The 21473-nt window shown below is 38.1% G+C and overlaps 1 protein-coding gene across 5 annotated transcripts in view; it reads right to left on the bottom strand.

Moving 5' to 3' along the window:
• Positions 1-1873: 1873 nt before the first annotated feature.
• Positions 1874-21473, bottom strand: part of LOC306844580 (RNA binding protein fox-1 homolog 1-like) — a 262566-nt gene continuing 242966 nt past the window's right edge. For 3 of the 5 annotated variants that reach the window (XM_079376813.1, XM_079376812.1, XM_079376814.1), the window contains 5 exons: positions 21218-21353; positions 19997-20036; positions 15553-15617; positions 5079-5154; positions 1874-3880 (listed from right to left, as the gene is read on the bottom strand). In XM_079376813.1, the coding sequence (XP_079232939.1) occupies positions 3758-3880; positions 5079-5154; positions 15553-15617; positions 19997-20036; positions 21218-21353 (440 nt within the window). In that variant the 3' untranslated portion in view covers positions 1874-3757. Of the gene's footprint in view, positions 3881-5078; positions 5155-7674; positions 7728-15552; positions 15618-19996; positions 20037-21217; positions 21354-21473 lie in introns of all 5 variants that reach the window. The other 2 variants (XM_079376815.1, XM_079376816.1) reach the window with 2 other exon arrangements.

Raw genomic sequence — 21473 nt, 5'->3', positions numbered from 1 at the left:
AGCATCCGTTATTTTAAATGCTTGAGTGATTTAAAGTTGTGTGGATTGTGATTGTGGATTGCCATGTTTTTTATGTCTTGTATATTTCCAATTGGCCTCTAAAATAAAACAAGACAAAGCAAGCTTTAAAATAAGTCGAAAATCACGATTTTTCATTTAGATCATCCTTAGACTTCTGGAATTGTACAATTTAATTATTTTAGTCACTTTAATTTTTAAATCTTCTAATTTCTGTAAATTTAGAAGTTTAAATTTTTTTTAATCAAAAAGGTTCACTGATTTAAATCTCTTCCAGCCTGGTTTGTTGACTGGTTATAGAGCAGCTTGAATAGGTTGGAAGGCCCCTTCAGTCCACAACACAACTATTCGAAAGATATTGTTGCAATCACTTTCAAAAAGATATTTTCCATCTGATGAAAGATAAAAAACATTGACAGCCAATCAGAATCCATCCTGCTTTAATGAGATTGAGCATTTAAAGTGCTATAAGACATAACTGCAGCACATGCTTATAATAAACACATGATACCATGCCCTGGTGAAGATGCTAATATTGTTGTTGTCTTTCTTGGTGTAAACAGGCCATAAGAATAGGGTGGATGACCAGTTTAAACCAGCTTTTATTAGTGGGGAATCCATATTTGGTGAACTTTCTCCCTTGATTCAATACATCTGACTTTTTGAACAATCCCACATTGAATCCTAGTGACAACTGTGATTTGCAAGTCTGCAGTGTTATGAGAGAGCAACGGCTGACCGATCGTGAGAAAGCCAGCATCCACTCCCTCCAATCTGCATGATGATCAATCCAGTCTCATTCAGCCAATCAAACTGAGCAAAGAGACCCAAATTACTTAATTTAATACGTGATTTAATTCAGAAACATAAATCATCACATTACTGACAGCTCTCATAGAGCCGGTGGGAAGAGGGACCGAGCGGCGAGTGAGAGAGAGAGACTGAATTAAAACCAGCAGACCTCCTTTACCTCTCCCTGTGGACTCGGCAACATAATCTGAAGAGAATGTACATTTTTCATAATAGAATTAATAACCAATTTTAAATTATGTCCCCGACTTGTGACCCAAGATACGTTAATTATTGATCACCCATTTCTGTGAAGAGGTGTTGTAATTACCTAGTATAATGTGACTCCTTCATCACATTTAAACATTTATATTGCTTATCTTTCCAAGGAACCCCTGGCTAAGTTTTTCCAATTACACAGATCAAATCGAGAATGTGGGGCAATTCTTCTTTTCTTCAATTAGAACTATCTGTACTATACATCATTTATGAAATTCCGTCATACCTTAGCGAAATGAGCGAAAGATAATGAATATCTGCTACTTACAGTTATGCGGGGAAGACAGGTTCAGGTTTGATGAGGAGAGGGTCCCATCATTCTCCAAAGTAATGTTCTTCACAGCACGTTCGGAATATTGTCATTTGTAGGACCGTTGTGCAAATGAAAAAAATCTACAGCTACTTGTGATTGTGCTCCACTTTTTTTGGTTCAAACCTCAACTGCATCCTAGAATATGCCCATATTGTGGCTTCCTTTTTGGAAATGTCTGCAGACCGGCGATGTTTCATAACCCTGAAAGTGTGTGGGATAACCTAATCAGACCGCAGGAATCAGATCTTGCTCCTAAACACAGAGTCTTCTTAAAGGCGTACAGATGACCACCTCAGACCTGGCAGCATCAATTCCACTTAACCTCCTCGGAGATGATCATTTCCTCTTCGCCTTGAGCTTTTCAATGCAATTTTAGTCAATGAAATCAGATCAGAGGACAAACGCACTCCATCATCTGAATATAAGATCCGGCAGCCGGCATGGTGCAAAGAAATTCCGAGACAAATTCCCGTTATCTTGAGAAACTTTATTGATGGTTATTGTTATGCAGATCATAGTGCATGCACATACAATGACAAGGAGAAAGCCTGTCCACAACACATACTTAAAGCAGAAAGAGCAGAATCACAGCAGTGGGTAAGATATTTTTGCCAAGTTGTGTGATGTGACGCACACAGTACACAAGAGGATATTTGCAGCCGGATAAACTGGAGCTGCTCTTTTGTTTGTATTTTATGCAATTGAAACTTTTATAAATACAAAATAAAGAAAAATGAGATATGTGACAAACACCTCTAATTAGGTATACTTGTAAACAACATGAAGGGAAGTCTTCGCGTATGCACAGCCAAGCTGCGACTCTTCAAGAACACCTCGACAGCTTGTTTGTGTAGCACTTGTAAATGACATAGTTATCATTATTCCTATTTACATATAGATATCTTTTTCACAAGTCATATATTTCTCAGTTTCTCGATAATCAAACAGTTTCAAAGTGTAAAGGCTGTGTTTTAGAAAATAATAGTACAAAGGATGTCACATTAAAAATTATATCCAAACGAAACACTCGAAAGAAGCAGAGAACCAAAAGAAAACAGACAACGGAACGTCCCACAAGTGAGAAGAAGAAGAAGTAGTGATGAAAAAATTGCAGGTTGTGTGTGTGTGCAAAATTGTACAGTTGACAAAAATACTATGATTATATCTACATAATGATTGCATTACTTGTAAAGTGTTGATATAAATCTGTGTATGATTCCATAAAAAATGAGACACCTTTCTCTAACAGTTGGTCTACCACACTAAATCTAAAACATTATACAGTTGTGTTTTTCGTATAAGAGAACATTTTCACTGCACAGATCAAATTTAATACACTGTTATTTTTTCCCACTCTCGTCTTGTACAAATAATCAGAGTTTCTTAACTTCTGAGAGAAAAAAAAAACAAACAAACCAAAACAAAACAAAGAAAAACAAAAAATATAACCGGCGCTACCGTCGCCGTCTGTTTTTGTTTTTTTTCATGTTTCGTTTCTCCCATATTATAAAAGTCAGCATTTATATCAATCGACGTACTGGAAGTACTGTAATATAAAAAGAACATCTTGTGGTAGGCCTAAACTAGCGAGGGTCTGACTTAAGGACTAGATAATAGTTAAACAGTAAAATACTGTCATGGTGAATTTTTGGGGAGTTTCTACGAGCTGCTATGTATAGTCTGAATATACACATTGAACACCCCAGGAACATAACCTTTGGCTTTGAGTAATGACTGATAGAAGACAGCTTAAATAATCGATACCTCAGTGGTCTCTTTGACCGGCTCTGTGTCTTCGCTGCACTCGGGGGACAGCCCCCGGTCTTTCACCTACCACGCCCCTATCTACTCCTACCCACAACCCCCTGCGCAATCTTCCTCTATGGCACAGAACCCAGAAACAAAAGAAACCAAAAGAAAGATGAAAGGCGATGTCAAACGGAAGCAGAAACCACTGGACGACTCTTGTCACTTACACTCTTACAAAATATGATAACCCCGAAGTGACTTGAATATTTATCATACATAACTCATTTACATGATAAAGCCCTAACAATTTGTACCTTATTTTTTTTTTCATCTTTTTCAAATCTAGCAGCTCTCTAGATCACCACAGAAACCTCTACAGCCAACAATCTATGTAATCTTTAGAAATTAAAAACCCACAATATTAAAATACACAGCACAAAATATCTGAGGTATAAGATGAAAAATATCCGTTTTTGTCTTCTCTCTCTTAAGAGATGCTAAAATGATGCACTACTGCATGTATTGCAATACCCAGGCCTCTGAATTACTCCTCCGTTACCCCCACAGGAAGATTCTCAATAGGTTTTGAAAGGTTTTTTTTTTTTTTTTTTAGTATGGCGCGAAACGACTGTATCCACCTCGGTATATACTAGCCTGCAAAGAAGAAAGAACGAGACCCACATCATCGGCGTGGCTTCTGGTCTTGGCATCAGTCAAGGGAGCGAAAGCATTCTGGAAGAGAAGCCACGGGTTTGGACACGTTTAATTGACACAGTTCAGGGGAGACCTCCGCTAGCATTCAGGCTATTTGCCGTACATACCCCCCGGACGAAACCAATCACGTTCCATCATGCAGCAAGCACACCAACACACCTCATGCCAGAAGAGATGCATTTAGCTACTTAAAAACGTAAACGGGATGAAAGAAATACATGAGTTAACAGAGCAAATAAAAAGAAATAAGCAACGAATGCAGTTTCATATGCTGCAAAAAGCATTTTCTTAACGTATTTTTGTCTTATTTTCCAGTATCTTGAAGTAAAAAAGTAAAAAAAAATTCAGGTGCACTAAAAAACCATCAATTGTCTGTTGTTAACACAGAAGTCTCTTTTAAACAAAGCAGCTTTGTTAAATTTGCACGACGCCAAATTGCAAATTGTGAGGATTCTTACTGAAACAACTGTATTATTTCGCCAGCAACGGTAAATGCAACCACCTCTTTAGAGAGGTTTATTCTTAAAACAAGAAACGTAAAACTTTCAAACAATTAAATTTATAATAAAAAAGTAAAATGAAGTCTTATAAACTTACACAAATATTTTAAGCATTTTTACTGGAAAACTAGACAAAATTGACAGATTAAGAAATTGATCTTTGCAGTGTGCGTTCTGTATACAACGTGGACATTTTGCGATCAAAAGCAGTCCACGTAAAAACAAGTCGCACATCGCAGTGTGCGCCTGGAGTCTTCTTCGCACTCTTTCATCACATCGTCTCTCCTCTGCTCCCTCCCACTTTTAGCTGTTGCTACAGCACCACTTAGGTGATGGATTTAATTATCAAAATGACTAATTATTCCATTAAGGGGAGCGCTCGGCTAGGTGATATTCACAAAATTAGAAATATAATAACTAACATGCACTACACTGCCAAGAAATTAAGACATTTATCATGTTTACTGGGAGGATTAATGTGGCATTTCAGCTGCCGTTAGCACAAGAGACAAATTCAATTAAGTTTAAGTGAGGAGATGTCAGCAGTGCTAAAATCCATGCAGGAGGAAAAGGTGGGAAGAAAAGGGAAAAGAATGAGCGTAAATGACAAGCATGCATTGAGAAAAGAGCAGGGAAGGGATAAATAAAGGGGTCATGAGGAAAGAGGAAAAAAGAAAGAGGAATCGAGGCAGGTAGAGATGAAAATTCACGCTCACCATGGCACCAACGCTGTATGTGGCTGCTGGAGCAAGTGCGTGGTTGTAGGGGTCGGCAGCATAAACTCGTCCGTAACTGTGGAAACACGGAGAGATGGTCATATGACGCTGCCAAGTTGATAACCGCTTCTTTTCTATGCAAACACAAATGTCATACAGTCATATACGACACCACGGACTGAAGCAACTACGTATGGTGATGATTTCAGAGTGTTTGGAAAATGACAATCAAATGAACTCAGAGAGCAGAAGATCACATGGCTCTTGCAGTCACGCTGCAGAGGTCAAAGAGGAAGACATCACTGTTTGAAAGTTGAAGGGCCACTTGTGCAAGACCTCACTAGATGCTCTGTTCGCTCTAATTGTGCGTTTATGGGATGCCAGTGCTTACGGCAATATCTGTTCGTACATACAAACTTTGCAAATTGGTACCAAGAGGAATTTGCTTTCTTTTTCTAGTTCAGTACACTTGCACAAACAACCCTTCAATTTTTTAGTAATTTAATTTAGGCATATTGATCAAAAAGGGAAAAAAATACATCACAGGAAAAAAAAAATCAAACAGACCAGCGATCAATGTTTTATAGTACTTGCACCAAAAAAACGAAACAAAACATCTGTTCATTATTCTCATCCGGGGCCGACCTGATGAAAATGCTGCAGGATGTTTATTGTAAATGTGAGCTTATTTTATACTTTTTCAGTGTCTTTTATCCTGAGATCTCACCCTGTTCTCCCTCAAAGTTTGAGCAGGGGTTAAGATCACTGTGTTCCAAAACAACCTGGAATATCGGCGCCTCAAAGCCTTGTTACACATGCATGGTGTTTCTGGAACAGATAAAGAGCCAATCAGAGGGCAGAGAAATGAGGCAATTTACATATTCTTACACTCCTGGCGATTAAGAAGTTAATCCACTGCAAATTAGTATAGACATTGTTATTCACTACACAGTCTACACTCTTGTCTTCATATTTCAATGCGCAGCCAAGTATTTTGTTTGACCTGCGTTATCTGTGTTTACAGGGGTTAGTTTTAATGAGTATGCAGTGCAGTGATCAAACCAGGGCTGCCTCCGCTCTTCTGGAGCTAAGATTGAAAAGGTGACCCTCAGGATATAGCACCTGGTGAATTATTCCTAAAGTATTAAGTAAGGGAAAAAACGCTGATTGGATGAGTCACTCGAAATGCAAGAACTGGGGTTTTAATTGCTCTTTGAAGGACACTGAAAATGAGTTTGTGTCTCAGTGCCTGCCAGAAACGCACGGCAAATTTAAGCCTAAACCCGTCCTTGTGACTATCGGTTTGTTTCTTTCTATGATCCGTTATACTAGGCTCCTCCTGTCGCCCATCGAGACAGGTTGAAGTAAAAAAAAAAAGATTTATGAGACTGGTAAGCTCTATGTTTGTTAATGAACACCAGTGACTCTAATATAGAGCTAAATTAGAATAAGGGCTCTGAGATACAGATTAATAGATCTCGGATGGCTGGGATGTATCTGCATTATTGACTAGATGCTCATTATTTTGGAAAATGTGTGCTCCAGCAGCGCCATTCCTCTAAATGTATTGACTTTTCCCACCAGGAGACCGAACGGACAGCTCGTTTCTATGATTTCTTTAAACAATGCCGGGCTGTGCTTTAGGGGCTCTGTATGCAGACCTTCTCCGCTTTCTTACTGATTACGTCGGTTTACGAACAGGATGAGCATGGCCTTTGGGGTTATCAGCAATTATTGAACTGGGACAATTAGACCATAATTTGCAAGTTTTTCAGACTCCAAATTACACATTCCAATTGTGTTTTACAGAAAACAGCTGATGTCTTCAAGAAAGTGCCTTCTGCTAAATTACAGCCTTGTTAGCATATTCATTTTCCCTGGTCGAGGGGGGGAAAAAAGGAAGGGAAAAAAAGGGCTGTCACAAAATCAATGCACGGATGGACAGGTCCATTTTCCTTTCAGTATATCACGACTCAAACTAGTAACAATCACACTTGTGTCATTCCCAAGATCTAGCCACCTACAGCCAATGTGCAAGACACCATACACTACATGAGCAACCTTGAAACGACAATGACAACAGCACCACACTCCTGTAAAACAATGACACAAACAAACCAACCAAAAAAAGGCCCTCTCACACGCACACATACACACACTCTAATGGAAAGGGTGGAGAACTCAAAGGAACCATGGAACACAAGGAAGATTGAGACAGAAAAAAAGGAAAATCACAGATTCCAAGCTCGTGACAAGCGTGTTCATTTCACTCTTCAAGGAACACATGCCTCTTCCAAGCAGTGCCATGGGAGAGAGAAACAGAAGATGAGAACTATGAATGCGATGCCTTCCAGCTATCCTCATGCAGTAATCCAAAACTACTCCACTCGTCCAAAAAAGAGCATTCAAGAGAAACGTAGTAAGAAAAAAACGTAACATCTACTAATCAAATGGGGGGCAGAAATAAATAGACAGCCGGGCAATAGAAGCACTCACTGTCAGGGTGCATAAAAAAAGGGGGTATATGCTTGCTCCCTCGTGGGTGCATCGAGAAAGTGAGGGTGATTTGGTATTCATTTATATTTATTTATTTTACCTGAGGAGGTGTTACAAGAAATTTCATCTGCTGCAACGAAGACGAAATGATTTCTGCAAGAGAAGATAAAATTTACAATACCGCCTGCTGACTGGCTGGATGGACGAGAGGCGGGGGGAGGAAGGGAGGGAGGGAGGGGTAGAGGAGGGGGTGTTAGGGAATGGAAAGAGGGGGGGGAGGGGGAGGGAAGGTGGCATAAATGGGTTTTAGTTCACAAGCAAAAAGAACCAGAGCTCTCAGTGTGCGGCCCCGCACCGGTCTCCACATGGAGGAACAGGGAAGAGGCATGCTAGGGGGATTGGAGATGCAAATGCGGGAATAAAGAAGAGGGGTAAAAAAAGACATATACAGTATATCAGAGATGAGACTAAATCATAACTTCGGACTGGGGCCGATTCAATAGAAACTGCAGCTGTGCGCGAGACGCTTTGATTTAGCCACTCTAAACGCCCTCTCCTCTGTAAACCCCCTCCCTCCATCACTATTGTTATGTAAAAGTCAAGGAATTGCATTCACAGCATTACTGAATAGCGCTGGGATGGCCTTGAACGGTCACATAAAAGCCAGCCGTCGAGCCCGTTAGAAACACCTGAGACTGCGACCATTATACATGGATGATACTGGAAATCAAACAGATAATATTATACATCAAAGCACTTATGTCATACACCAGAAACTTTTCTTTGGAGAGACACGAGAAGAGAGAGAAAAGCAAAACTCCCACTGTATTATGGACAGATTTATTTGAGATATATTTTAAAATGTCAAAATAACAAGGTTCACTCAGTCATTTTTTACCCTCATTAAAAAAGTTATACATGTAAAGAAATGGATAGCACATTTTGAAAAATTCATGGGGTCAGTAATTTGTTTTTCACACTTGTTAGGCCAAAACACATTAAATTGTTCAAAGTGGACCGTTAAGACATTTATCATGTTACAAAATGTTTCTATTTCAAATAAATGCTGTTCTTTTGAAATTTATATTCATCAAAGAATCCTGAAGAAAGTACAATGGGTTCAAAATTAAACAGCACAACTGTTCTTAACATAGTGTTTTTAACATAATATAAATTGGACTAATAGATGCTGAAAATTCAGCTTTGACATAAGAATAAAGCACATTTAAATATATTAAAATACAAAATTATTATTCAATTGTAAAAACATTTAACAATATTACTGTTTTAACTGTATTTTTGATCAAATACATGCAGCCTGGGTGAGGATAAGAGGCTTCTTTAAAAAACAAACAAACATCTTAAGGCTGGAACACACCACAGACAGGACTTTTAAAGATTTTTAAAACATAGGCATCATACACTTACCGACTTTGTAATAGTCACAGAGGAAAAACTGTCCATCATACACTAAACGACTGAGGATCATACACTACCAGACTTTGAAGTCGTTCCAATCACAACAAACTCACACAGAAATGTGCGCCTTGTTGCTAAAAGATGCTTGACAAATAAAAACAATGTGCATTCTAAAATTCGGCAGAAAATATCAAACATGTTTGATCTCCTCTGACTGGGTGGAATCATACAGCCTGTGACCATCATACACTACAGGATTTTCTATGAAATCTGTCAACTCAAATCTGCAGACTGGCTCTGACTTTTGGCAACTAGCGTCGACTTCTCCAGACTGTAAATCAGCGGAAAATCTGGGCAAAAATTGTGTTGTGTATTCCAGTCTTTATTAACATAAAATCAAAACTGATGATATTTACTTTCTAAATGCATGCTCCTGGTCATCTTGTCAATGATTAATCACTCCACATTGTTACAAATAAAAATAATGTTTGTTTTTCATAGTTTTTAATACGAATGTAAGCTCTTCTTCTGAAATGACTTAAATAAATATCTAAGTTTTTGAACAAACTCACTTTCGGACTGGTTCAATTGATTCCCAACAGAAATAAACAGACCTCAGCCTACATTTTGCTTTTGTTAAATATCCTGTTTACAGACTACAGAGTAATCTGGACTGAAAATGGCAATTCATAATGAATACATTTAAAAAAAAAAAAATTATATATATTATCAGCAAATGGCAAATTGACAATTCAATATGCAACAACAATAACAACAAAAAATTACTGAGTGCACCTTGAATCTTTGTGAACTGTGAACATATATTTAATTTACATTTATTTAACAGCAGAAACATACAGCATAGAAAGGACTACAGTATAATCCTCAGTGCTGTTGTAAATAACAAATAAAAATAAATAAACAAATAAAGATAAAAAATCATTTTCTAAGGATTTTTGCAATACAAAAAGGATGTGGTAAATGGTGCATTCTGGGTAAACAAACACAACTAGAATGAGCTGTATCATTGGTTGCACTGCACAGGCTTCACGAGTCACTGCACAGGTGTGACAAATGATGTGTCATGGCTTGATCTCACGTCTAATTAGAGACATTGGCCGCCATATTGCCAGGCCCCTTTTTAATTGACGCTTGGAGCTATATTTAATAACTAAATGAATCATTCATTCCCGCTAAGCATTCAGATTGAATCGGCCCTCTTAATCATGTCAGGGGGCTTGTTTTGAATACAATGTACTATTCGGCATGACAGTATTGACCGTCCCAATGCGCACACACAGTTACACTCACACATACACTCTAGTGAGTAAAGCTCAATGCAGACATGCATTTGAATACATGCATTAAATGGTGCACTTTCTATAACTCTCAGTGCCTTACAAAATTAGACATGTATTGGCTTCAGATATGACCATTCATACACATTACAGACTAAACATGCACTTCATGAAGACGCTTGAAGTCACAAGCAGTAGTACACTGGACTGCATCACACATATTGTTAAATAATATTTCAACTGCCATTCAGTATTTATTTCTAGGTCATTTAATATTCAACACTAAACTAATCATACACATATATTTCACAGTGTTTCCTCTCTTCATAATAGCAATCAGTGGTCACAGGCACTTCCAAGCAAAATTCAGACATCTGGCCAACACATTCAGGGGTGTAAATCACTTGAGTAATGGCACTTCCATCATACAAAGAAGAACTGTTTTGGAAAATGTTTACTTTACCTGAAACGAAATATTTGAGCTGCTACTTAATAACATTTCTAATTAAAACATTATACTTTTTAGTCATAGTATCATCATGATGTAAATCTATTCTTATTTTAAAACAAATATACATTACCATTCAAAAATATGGGGTCTGTGAGTATAATGTTTTGAAATAAGCCTCTTATGCTCACCAAAGCTGCATTATAAATACAGTAAAACAGAAACATTGTGAAATATTATTACATTTGGTGTCACATGATCCTTCAGAAATTATTCTAATATGCTGATTTAGTGATTAGGAAACAATTTTCGGTCACACTTCATATTAGGTGGCCTTAACTACTATGTACTTACATCAATAAATAAGAACAATGTACTGATTGTGTTCATATTGTACTGCAAAACACTTCTGTTGCTATTGAGGTGGGATAGGGTTAAGGTTAGGGACCGTTTATGGGTAGGTTTAAGGGGGGGTAAAGGTGTAAGGGATAGGTCAACAGTGTAATTATAAATGTAATTACAGAAATAAATTACAATGTAATTACATATAGGTATTTAAAAATATATAAATACAATGTAAAAGCATGTATGTACACAATAAGTGCATTGTACCAAATGATTAATTTAAATGTAAGTACATAGTAGTTAAGGCCACCTAATATAAAGTGGGACCCATTTTTCTTATTATAATCAATGTTTTTGTTTTTTTTGTTTTTGTGGAAAAAGTCATACATTTTTCCAGGATTCTCAGAAGAAAGGAAAGCTCAAAACAACAGCACTTATTTCAAAAAGAAACATTTGATAACATTATAAATGCCTTCCCCATCCTTTTTTAATTAATTTAATGTGACCTTGCTAAATAAATGCATTCAATTCTTTCAAAAAAGTTTTTTTTTCTTTTTGAATGGATGTCCATAAATGTTGTCAGTCTTCCTGAACTAACAAGTCAAATTATGTTTCTTTCAATGTTTTAAATTAAATATAATTTGCTGACATAACTGTATTCATCATATATTCATCCTTATAAAGAGATGAAAAATATCATCAGTATAATCTTTGATCCAAATCAAAGCTTTTCAATTACATCATAACTATTGTAAACAACAAACACTTGAGGCTTTACATAACTACATAAAAGTTATAAAAGTTGTCATTTTACATAGAAATACTCTCCCTGAAGTATGTTTTTAGCTTGCTACATTGATTTTTAATTGTGCAGAATCCCATACTGTTCATCAAGTATAATTCCTCAGTGCTTTTTACACCCGTGAGCATGCCTGGTATGTGTTAGCAGCATCATTTACTAATAAACTAAATAAACAGCCTTTCATACCAGAGTTTAAAGAGTTGCTTTAGCTTCCTGCACAGCTGCTCCCTCAGCCCTGAGGGTTTCAACTCGGTCCAGGGAGCGCCAGAAACACGCATGACGGGCCACTTCAACCTTTCCTGAACAAGTGTCGCAGGGACAGAGGTCAGCTGATGCTAGTATAGTGGGTTGTAGGAAGCGAGGCTACCGTGTACTCCTGACCCACGTGCCCCTGGCCCGCAGATGGGACCGGCTGAGCCTTGAGCTCTAAAAGGCGACTGGAGAGAAAGAAGCAGCCCTGACCCGGACTCCGCCTCCCAGCAGCACCTCCAGATCTGAGGCTGACCCTGGCCATCTCTGACAGAGAGCGAGCGAAGCTCTGACAAAGAGCAGCAACCAGATGCGATGGCTAACGGCTAACGAGACCAGCATCGGGACGGCAGGGTGTCAGAGTGCGCCACTCTGTTAAGATAAAGCTTTGGGGTATTGATATCTGCCACCATGGAAGGCAAGAGATCAACTGCAGTCAAAACACTCGCAGGATTAGTGGAGCTCAGAGATGATATCTTTCACACGAGGTGATAACATCTAACAGTGCTGAGAGGTTATTTTAATGGAGGCAGACTGAACGATTAAACTCCAACTGTCTAAAAACGTTACTCATTGAGACATGAATAATTTATTTTTATGAGGGAAGAGAGATTATAAGTCATTTACATTGCAAATGAATAATTCAATCGTTTTAAATCCGAAAAATGTAAAAAATGTATGACTTCTCAATAACAATCATTTATAATCTCTATTATGAAAGACTAGTCTTACGCAGACTAATTTAGCTGGAATTTGTATCGGGGACCTAATTTGTATGTCGGGCTGCGGTTTCAATTTCCCAAAGCTGCTATTATTCTCAAAATGTGTCTAAAGGTAAACAAAATAATTCAAATGTTATTGAGAGGCCTCTTCATTTGCATAATCAATCAAGCAGATTTCTGCAGAGAGCTAAACAACATTAAGGAAACTTTCTGAATTTAATCAGTTCGAGCATTAGCATTAGCTCTGCCCACTGGCAAAGCAATGACTATGTCTACTAGTATAACTACATTTTTAATACAAACTGAACCACAGGCAATTTGGGGGGTTCATAGAACATAATGAAAGAGAGACTAAGATCTGTATTAAAGACAAAACAGTTAAAGCAATAGCTGAAACACATCATTCACGTCTGTAGCACAACCGGTGCGAGTTATGCACAGATGTCTGCGGGTTGGGGATTTTTCAAATCCTTAAGTATGAGCAATAGAAATACTGATGCTTAGCCTAGACAGCACCACAAAATAATCTCTGATTGTCACTAAATGTATAGTAGTATCACAAGTGTTGGTTACACTTTATTTTAAGGTTGTTATAGTGTCATTATACATTTAAGTACTGAGTAATATTAATTACCTATTTACTATATGGTTAGGGTTAGGCTCAGGGTAACTTGCATGTAATTATGCATAATTTATTGTTAATAGTAAGTACATGTAACGTGTAACAAGGACACTTTAAAATAAAGTGTTAGCCAACAGTTCATTTATTTATTTATTGTCCAATAAATGGAACAGAATCCATGATAAATAAAAACAGAAAAGATTTAGATATGGTCAGAAACATTTTATAGCAGTATAGCTATAAAAAAAAAGCTTTATTATTAATAAGCTATAAGCTTTATTATTAATGAACAACTTTGAAATGCTCCTGACTGTATCTACAATACCATTCAAATGTTTGGGGTCAGTATTTTACTTTTTTTTTTTATTAATACTTTCAGTCAGCAAGGATGCATTAAATTGACAGTAAAATCATTTTATAATTTTACAAAATATTGTTTAAAATAAATGTTCATTTGAACTTTTTATTCATCAAAGAATCTTAAAAAACATGCATTACAGTTTATTATTAAGAAGCACAATGCTTTCAACATTGATAATAATAAGAAATAAGCAGCAAATCAGCATATCAGAATGATTTCTGAAGGGTCTGAAGGAGTAATGATACTGAAAATTCAGCTTTGCATCACAGAAATGAATTACATTTTAAAATAGAAGTGAGAATATTACACTTTTAAAACTATACTGACCCCAAACTTTTGAATGATACTGTCCGTCTTTTCTGTTTTTATTTAAAATGGATTGTGTTCCATTTATTTATTACTTAATTAAATAATAATAAATAAAATAAATAAAATAAATAAAATAAATAAAATATTTAAATGTTTAACTTGGACAAGCAAGTGCATAAGATCATTACATGATTGCCTAGGCTGAGAGTAATCGAACCAACAGAAAATCAGATTACCGTTATACCATAACAGATTTCTCATAACAAGAAGCCACAGAAAAGCAACAAGGGCCCTTGGAATCAATACCGTGGTTTCTTAGGATGGTCTGACTTTAATCTCAGAGGACAGTCTACTATATTTATCCAGAGAAGTCCCTGCATGTGAGGAGTACAGATGTGGTTATTGAACTGATCATGAAACCACACTGATCTTAAGCCTGGCAGCAATTACAAACACTACGACATGCAGCTCACGGCTGGCAGATATCAGAAAGTGCGCCCGGGTGCATTTGGTCCCCATTCGCAGCTAATGATCTGCCTTTACCGTGGACACCGGGATCTATGCACGCACAAAAACGCTCCCGTGATGATTACATAAACATGATGTAATGATGATGAGCACCACTCACAACCGTTCGGGTGAGATTCACAACACACAACTTATCAAGAGGCATGCAGGGACACCGTTGACAGATTATGACAGCACTGCTAAGATGACATGATAATCAAGTGTTGCTTCATCTAGTTATGGCTGCACAATATCAGTTGTTGCATGTCGGATGACAGCATTACGATCATTATTTGGCATTAACAGTCATGAGCAGATATGCTTTTGTGTCATGCGAATGTTTTACAATCACATCAAGGCTCCGAATTTGCTTTATTCTTGATTGCGTGCCATCTGCAATAAGCTTACACTCACAATTGACGAGAGAGAGAGAGAGAGAGAGAGAGAGAGAAAAAAAGAAAAGGAAATCAAAATCAGCCAAGACGACTTCCTCTGGTCGCCCTGCCAATCGGGCTTTTGTCTCATCTCTGAGGAACTGTCAGGTCTATCCCACTTCATTCTACAGTTACAGTTGCTCCGCCATGGATGCGTTTCACCATTACATTTGCAGTGACATCTCATTTGATTTAATTTGCCAATTACTGCACTGGGCACCGTGATATTCCCCAACACCACTGGCAAGGGGAATTAGACTAATAAATCAGGCTGGGCTTCTTTTTTTTGCGTACGCCTGCCTCTGCTCGTGACGAAGGGAGAGAGTTTGACCTCAGAGGAGTAAAGGGTGAGAGAGAACGAGGCCGCCTTGGCGGGGGAGGTGGGTGGGTGTTAAGGGCTCCGCCGGAGGGCCTGGTAAGGTGGTGTTGTCAGTGGTGTGCAGGCAGCGGTGTGTGTCTTACCTGTCACTGTAGGCAGCGGCGGTAGCAGTAGCAGGCTGAGTGTATCGGTAGGCAGCATAACCACCCTAGAAACACAACACACACGCGCTCACATGGGCACGTCAACAACAGCTGTTTGGACTTTTTATAAAATGTGTTTACAAGAAATAAAAGGGCGAGGGTGGGGGGGGGGTTCGGTTTGATGTTATGTGCGGTGACAGAGACTGTACGACTGAATCTCATGGAGATGAAGAGGCATGGAGTGCTTTTGGAGAGAGCGGCATGCGAAAATGTCACATTAATTCGCTCGGAGTTCACGGCATCGGCGCTCGCGATTCGCCGCATGCTCCAAAAGAGGGGACGCACATGTTATAATCATAGCTATTAAATATGCATAATCTAATTACAAAGCAGCAACCTTATGTTGGTGACTCAACCTACTTTCTTATTCCTCTCATGCATACATCTGAGGATTAATTATGTAGCGCTGTCATACTACACTACTTCTTTTTGCCAACGACGGAGAAATGAATAATTTCAACATGTGGAACGGTAACATCAGATGTTCAGTAAGGAAAAAAGGCCAAACAAACACGTGCAATCGAAAGCGTATATGCCTGCTGATTTGAGCAATGTTTTTCATAGTCAATGACGGCACGAGATGTAGCTGTCTTATTGAATAACTCCCACACTCCCATTACTGTGCTCTGGACTTTTTCTTTAGTTTTGTATTATATAACAATTAGTTCCTGTTCTCTAATTTAGTGTTTCCCAACCATTTTTATCTTATCTACCCTCACGGCCCCATCATACCCCTTTATAAAAACAAAATCAAAAATGTGCATCTGTCTGGATGCTCAGGCTGTCATCAACAAAAATGATCAAACTTGCACTATAAAAATGGTTTCATCAATATAACAATATTTATCTGAATGACTTATATTTATTCCCATTTTCTTAACTTGTCACCATACTTTCTGCAATTTGTCTTTGATTTTATTCCACACTTGATTGAGTTTTAAGACCTTGATTTTCTTCAGTAATTAAATTCAAAACGGATGAAAATTAAGTTTTCACTTTAGCTAGAATGTTCTTTTTCTTTCCCCCATTAAAGTGCCACACCTACACATATTATTTACACATAAGTACTCCCTGGAAAAGTACCCCCCCCCCCCCCCCCCCAATTGTGCTGTTTGACTACATATTTAGAAAAAGTGCACTCTTGCTTATGTGATGAAATATGATGTTTCCTAATATTCTTTGTATTGTTGTACTGTTGATTTTTTCCTTAATCCATTTATTTTTTGAGGAGGCACATCTTCCTTTATCATTCCTATTAGCAGTCCACAGAAAACACTAACCGATAAGTCCATCTGTACACCTCTGCTCTTTCTTGGTTCCTCCAGGGCTTACTGGTCTCCTGACCCTGCTGTTCTCCACACGCCTTCAGGCTGTAGTAATTGGCTGTAGTCACACATACATAACAGCAGCTCCTTCTCACAACTTTCTTCATGTTCCTCACCCTCCCACTTCCTCGCAGCTCACCTCCGTCCTCTAACTCCTTCCATAATGACTCACCAAGGTAATTCGACACTCCCACTGTGTGGCCGGCCCCTTAACAAACCATTTAATTTACTCGCGCAACACCCAGCCTGCCACACGGCCGTGATGCATCTGGGCTGTATTTAAAGCCGGTGTGAAGAGCTGCAGAGCAGGACAGCCGAATGGGGCCCCTTAGTCACCAGTGCTGTCATCTCTGACAGACGGGGGCCGCGGGCATCTACATGTCTCTGAAGCTCCATTAGGCTTGGTCAACTAACCTCAGGGAAACTGACAGGGTGTGCAAGTGCGGTGAGAGCAGTGGTCAGGACTTTAATGCTGAGATGCGCATCTGGAGAGCGGCCACAATTTATCATTATGACTCACAAAGAGAGAGAGGAATAGATAGGGCTCCACTGACTCCTGACTGCTTGTATCTGTCTGTGAAGTGCATGTGGACATGCTGAGTTTATCATGGTTATTGATGCGCATGGTGAGATTCTCATACTTGTACTAGAGTGCCTGACACAACCGCTTGATGGCCTGAGCTACTTGAAAAGACTCCACAGGGGGATATAATACAGAATAATACAGCTTTTCAAGTGCTTTATATGTGCATATATAACATTATGCAACAATAATTCCAGTCCCTGGTAATAGTCAAAGAGCACCGAGACTTCTCAGTGTTTATTTTCTACTATGCATTAATGGTGGGGATTACTCATTGACTCTTATTGCAGGTTACACTGACATACCAGTAGGTGGCAACTAGTGACTGTCTTAATGGGTGATTCACTGAATCACTGAATCATTCATTGAAACAACTGGTTCAAAACACTGAACTGAAAAAGGAACTGTGTTTATGAATGAGTCATTTAATTATTCACTCAGCCGATTTGTTCAAAACACTGATTCAAAAACAGTTCAGCTGCAGCTTTGTTCTAAACTATTTGCATTGGCAGAGAAAAAGAAGGCACATTTCAAATATGCTTTTTGATAAAGCAAAGTCTCAGCTTTCAAATTACATCAGTTTTATCATTAGATTCAAATAATAAATGTCATTTTGACTCTTTAATGTGGCGTGACAGATTGCTGTGGCTGCTTCCCATCAAATGGCAGTTTAAAAGCTATTCAAAGGGCCATAGCTCACAAGCTGGAAAAGGTTTCATATTATATTATATTACATTATATTGTTAAATACAGTATATGCAAAATATTGTAAATCCATAATAATTTTACTTAACCTGTTACTGATGCCTTAAATAATTAAACGTATGTTTAAATAAATCTCCTAATTCTGTCAACAACAAAAAAGTCTATATTTTTGGAATCTTTAGAAGCAATTTATTAGTTACACTTTATTTTAAGGTGTCCTTGTAACAGTGTAATTCTACATTTAAATACTGAGTAATATTAATTAGCTGCATGTACTCACTATATGGTTAGGGTAAGGATTAGGGTTTGGTTTAGGGTTACTTGCATGTAATTATGCATAATTTATTGTTATTATAATAGTAAAAACATGTAACGTGTAACAAGGACACCTTAAATAAAGTGTTACCCATTTTTTTTATTCTTATACTCTGTTTCGTTAGAAGCAAACAGGCTTATGTTATGCTTATTAACAAAAAAAATTACATCATTAGAAAAATCTGAGACTTTCTAATGATAGAACTTGTGTTCCTAGATCAAAACGATCAGGTCATGTTGGAGTGTTTCCAGTCATTACTGATGTTGCAAATGGACTTGTTTGTTACAGTGAGCCTTGGGGCGTTTCTGGATCTTCTAGAAATGAAAAAGTCAACCACATGAGGGAAATGCAAAGCACTTTATATTACAGATTAAATGGAGAGATATTACACACACTGTGTGGTTTATATTTGGTAGATCTTCCTGCCTTATTGCACCCCTGCATGTGGTATGTATTCAGTTTTTCTTTGTTTAACTTGCTCATTTTAAGGCTGTCTGTTCTATGCTAGCGTAGCTTCATTTTCCAGACCTCAGCCAACATTCAGTACATTTAGCAGAGCACTCAGCAAATTAAGATTGGTAATAAACAAATACAGTTCTTGGATAGTTTCTAATGAATATTAGATGATCTTATCGCAGCAGAACAATCAATCCCAGCCACTGTGGCACTGCGCTAATGACAGGGGAACAGAGGAAGGGTTACAGCAGCCTTCCTGCCATCTCCACTCACATTTGTACCCTGTACAATTTGTTTCTTCCCAGAGGAGGGCGAATGGGGGAGATACATCAGGCTGTGTCAGGCTCAATGAGACATGGCCTTGAGGAGAACAAGCTTTCTGTCCCTCCTAGTTACCCCACCTAAGCTCCAGATGCTTCTACTAATCTCAAAATGTGATAAACTCGCAGATGAATGTGTTGAAGATTTGCAGAATTTTAACATTAACCACTCATTAAAAACTCTACCCTACCCTTGCTCATTTTCCTCATGAAAATTACACTAGAAAAAATATTTAAATAAATATCAAGAGATCAAATTTGGAATAATCTGATAAAATACTATACAACTACAGTACTTTATAACATTTTATATCATCTAACCCCCTCACAATCAAGAAAAAAGGAAGTATCAAGTACATATGAGATTCACACTGTACAATCCCAGCATGCCCAGCTCTTGTTCTCAATTTCAGGTCACTGAGTCTCACCACAACTGACAATAAACTCAACAGTCTCTATTCCTCTGTCACTGATACTCGTATGCTGCGGGTGGCTGAGGAAGAATGTTCTTTATTGTGTGTGAAAGTCTCTTGACAATTAATAAAGGTAGGATTCAAAAAATGCTAACAATAGAAAGAACAGTGAATCAGCTGGTTGGTTTAGAGTCGGAGGGATGAATGGGGCGGGGGGAGGGAGGGGTATGTACATGAACATTCAAGGATGGCATGCGAATACTTACATAAATATCTGCACCATAAAATCCGTCCTGGTAAACAACACTGGAAAGATGCAAACACACGCACACACAGACAAACACCAAACAAAACACATCAATATTAGAGCATGTTCCCATGCAAGCAATACCAACCCCATCTCTAGCCAGGGTTAGTGGAACAGAATAACAAATACACGCACACTGAATAAGAGTGACAAAGGGTCTCTACAAGCACTTTTAAAGAAATTAAAAAGGAGTCAAGGCTTTGTACAGGGGCCACAGAGAGCTGAAATTTCTTCACATCATATTTTAGTCATTAGCAAAATGTAAAAAATGAAATAGAAAAAAAAATCTATGTAGTAAATGTTAAAAACGAGGACAAAATTAATGATTTATTATTATTAATCAACCAACCATATCACACTTCTGAAAATAATTAAAGGCCAACATTCTTAACAGATTTCATTCACATGTGCTATATTTTTCTTTGTAAACATTTTTTTAATTTTTTTAATATCACTTGATCGGTTATTGGCATTTAAAATGCAGCTGAGGGTGACAATGATAATTTCTGAGCCACATTCGAAGCTGTAAATTGCTGATAATTCTTTCAAATCTAAAAAAATACAATCTATATTTTGTGTTTAGTTTAGTAATACTAAAAACCATACCAAAAACATTCTATTGATGCCTTACAAGCACTGATATTTCCTTTGGATTTATTTTTATCACAGTTTAAGTGGCAGGTTTTTATTTAGTTTTGATTATTTGTGTTAAATTTATTTTTGCTGTGAATCTTCTAACCTTCACGTTTGTCAATTTACACAAGACAGCAGTGGAAACTACTGTAGACTGTGGCCCCTGACACCTCAAAACTCCACAGAACCTCCATCAATATTATCAGCTTGCAGTTACATACATGAAATCAGAACCAAAATAATCAGAAACATCATTTGACTGCTCAGAGATCACAAATCCTTCTGCATTCAGTTGTTCGACAGGATTTGCATAATGTTACATTACAAAAGCGGAACGCTTAAGGCCATCGACCATGACAGATCAGCATGACAGTTGACTGTCATCATTACTTGCAGGATGCACGGGCTACATGCTGCACTGTTGTGTGTGCTGAGGTAGAGATGCATGCACGTTACAGCAGCCCAACGACGAGGGGGAGTGCTTGTCAGAAGAGAGGACTAAAGGTGAACTTGTGTGTGTATGTGAGAAGGAAGTGTTGTTACTTACCCCCCATAGGCTGGGATGTGTGGCGGAGGCGCAGCTGCCCGGAACGTATTGTAGACGGTGCGCCCTCTTCCTCTTAAGTGTGCCCCTCTGTACGCCGCCGCCGCCGCCGTGGCTGCTGGGTATGGGAAGCCTGGCACTGTGAGGAAAACATACAGTATATACGTGAGGAACCATTACAGAAGAACGACTGTTAAACAGGCTTGGAGCTGTGTTAAACTAAAACAATTAAAAATTGGGTTACACTTTATTTTATGGT

Source organism: Barbus barbus (assembly GCF_936440315.1).
Source record: "Barbus barbus genome assembly, chromosome: 3".
NCBI classification, from domain to species: domain Eukaryota; kingdom Metazoa; phylum Chordata; class Actinopteri; order Cypriniformes; family Cyprinidae; genus Barbus; species Barbus barbus.
The sequence above is the reverse complement of the archived record's forward strand: the minus strand, read 5'-3'. Positions and strand labels throughout refer to the sequence as shown.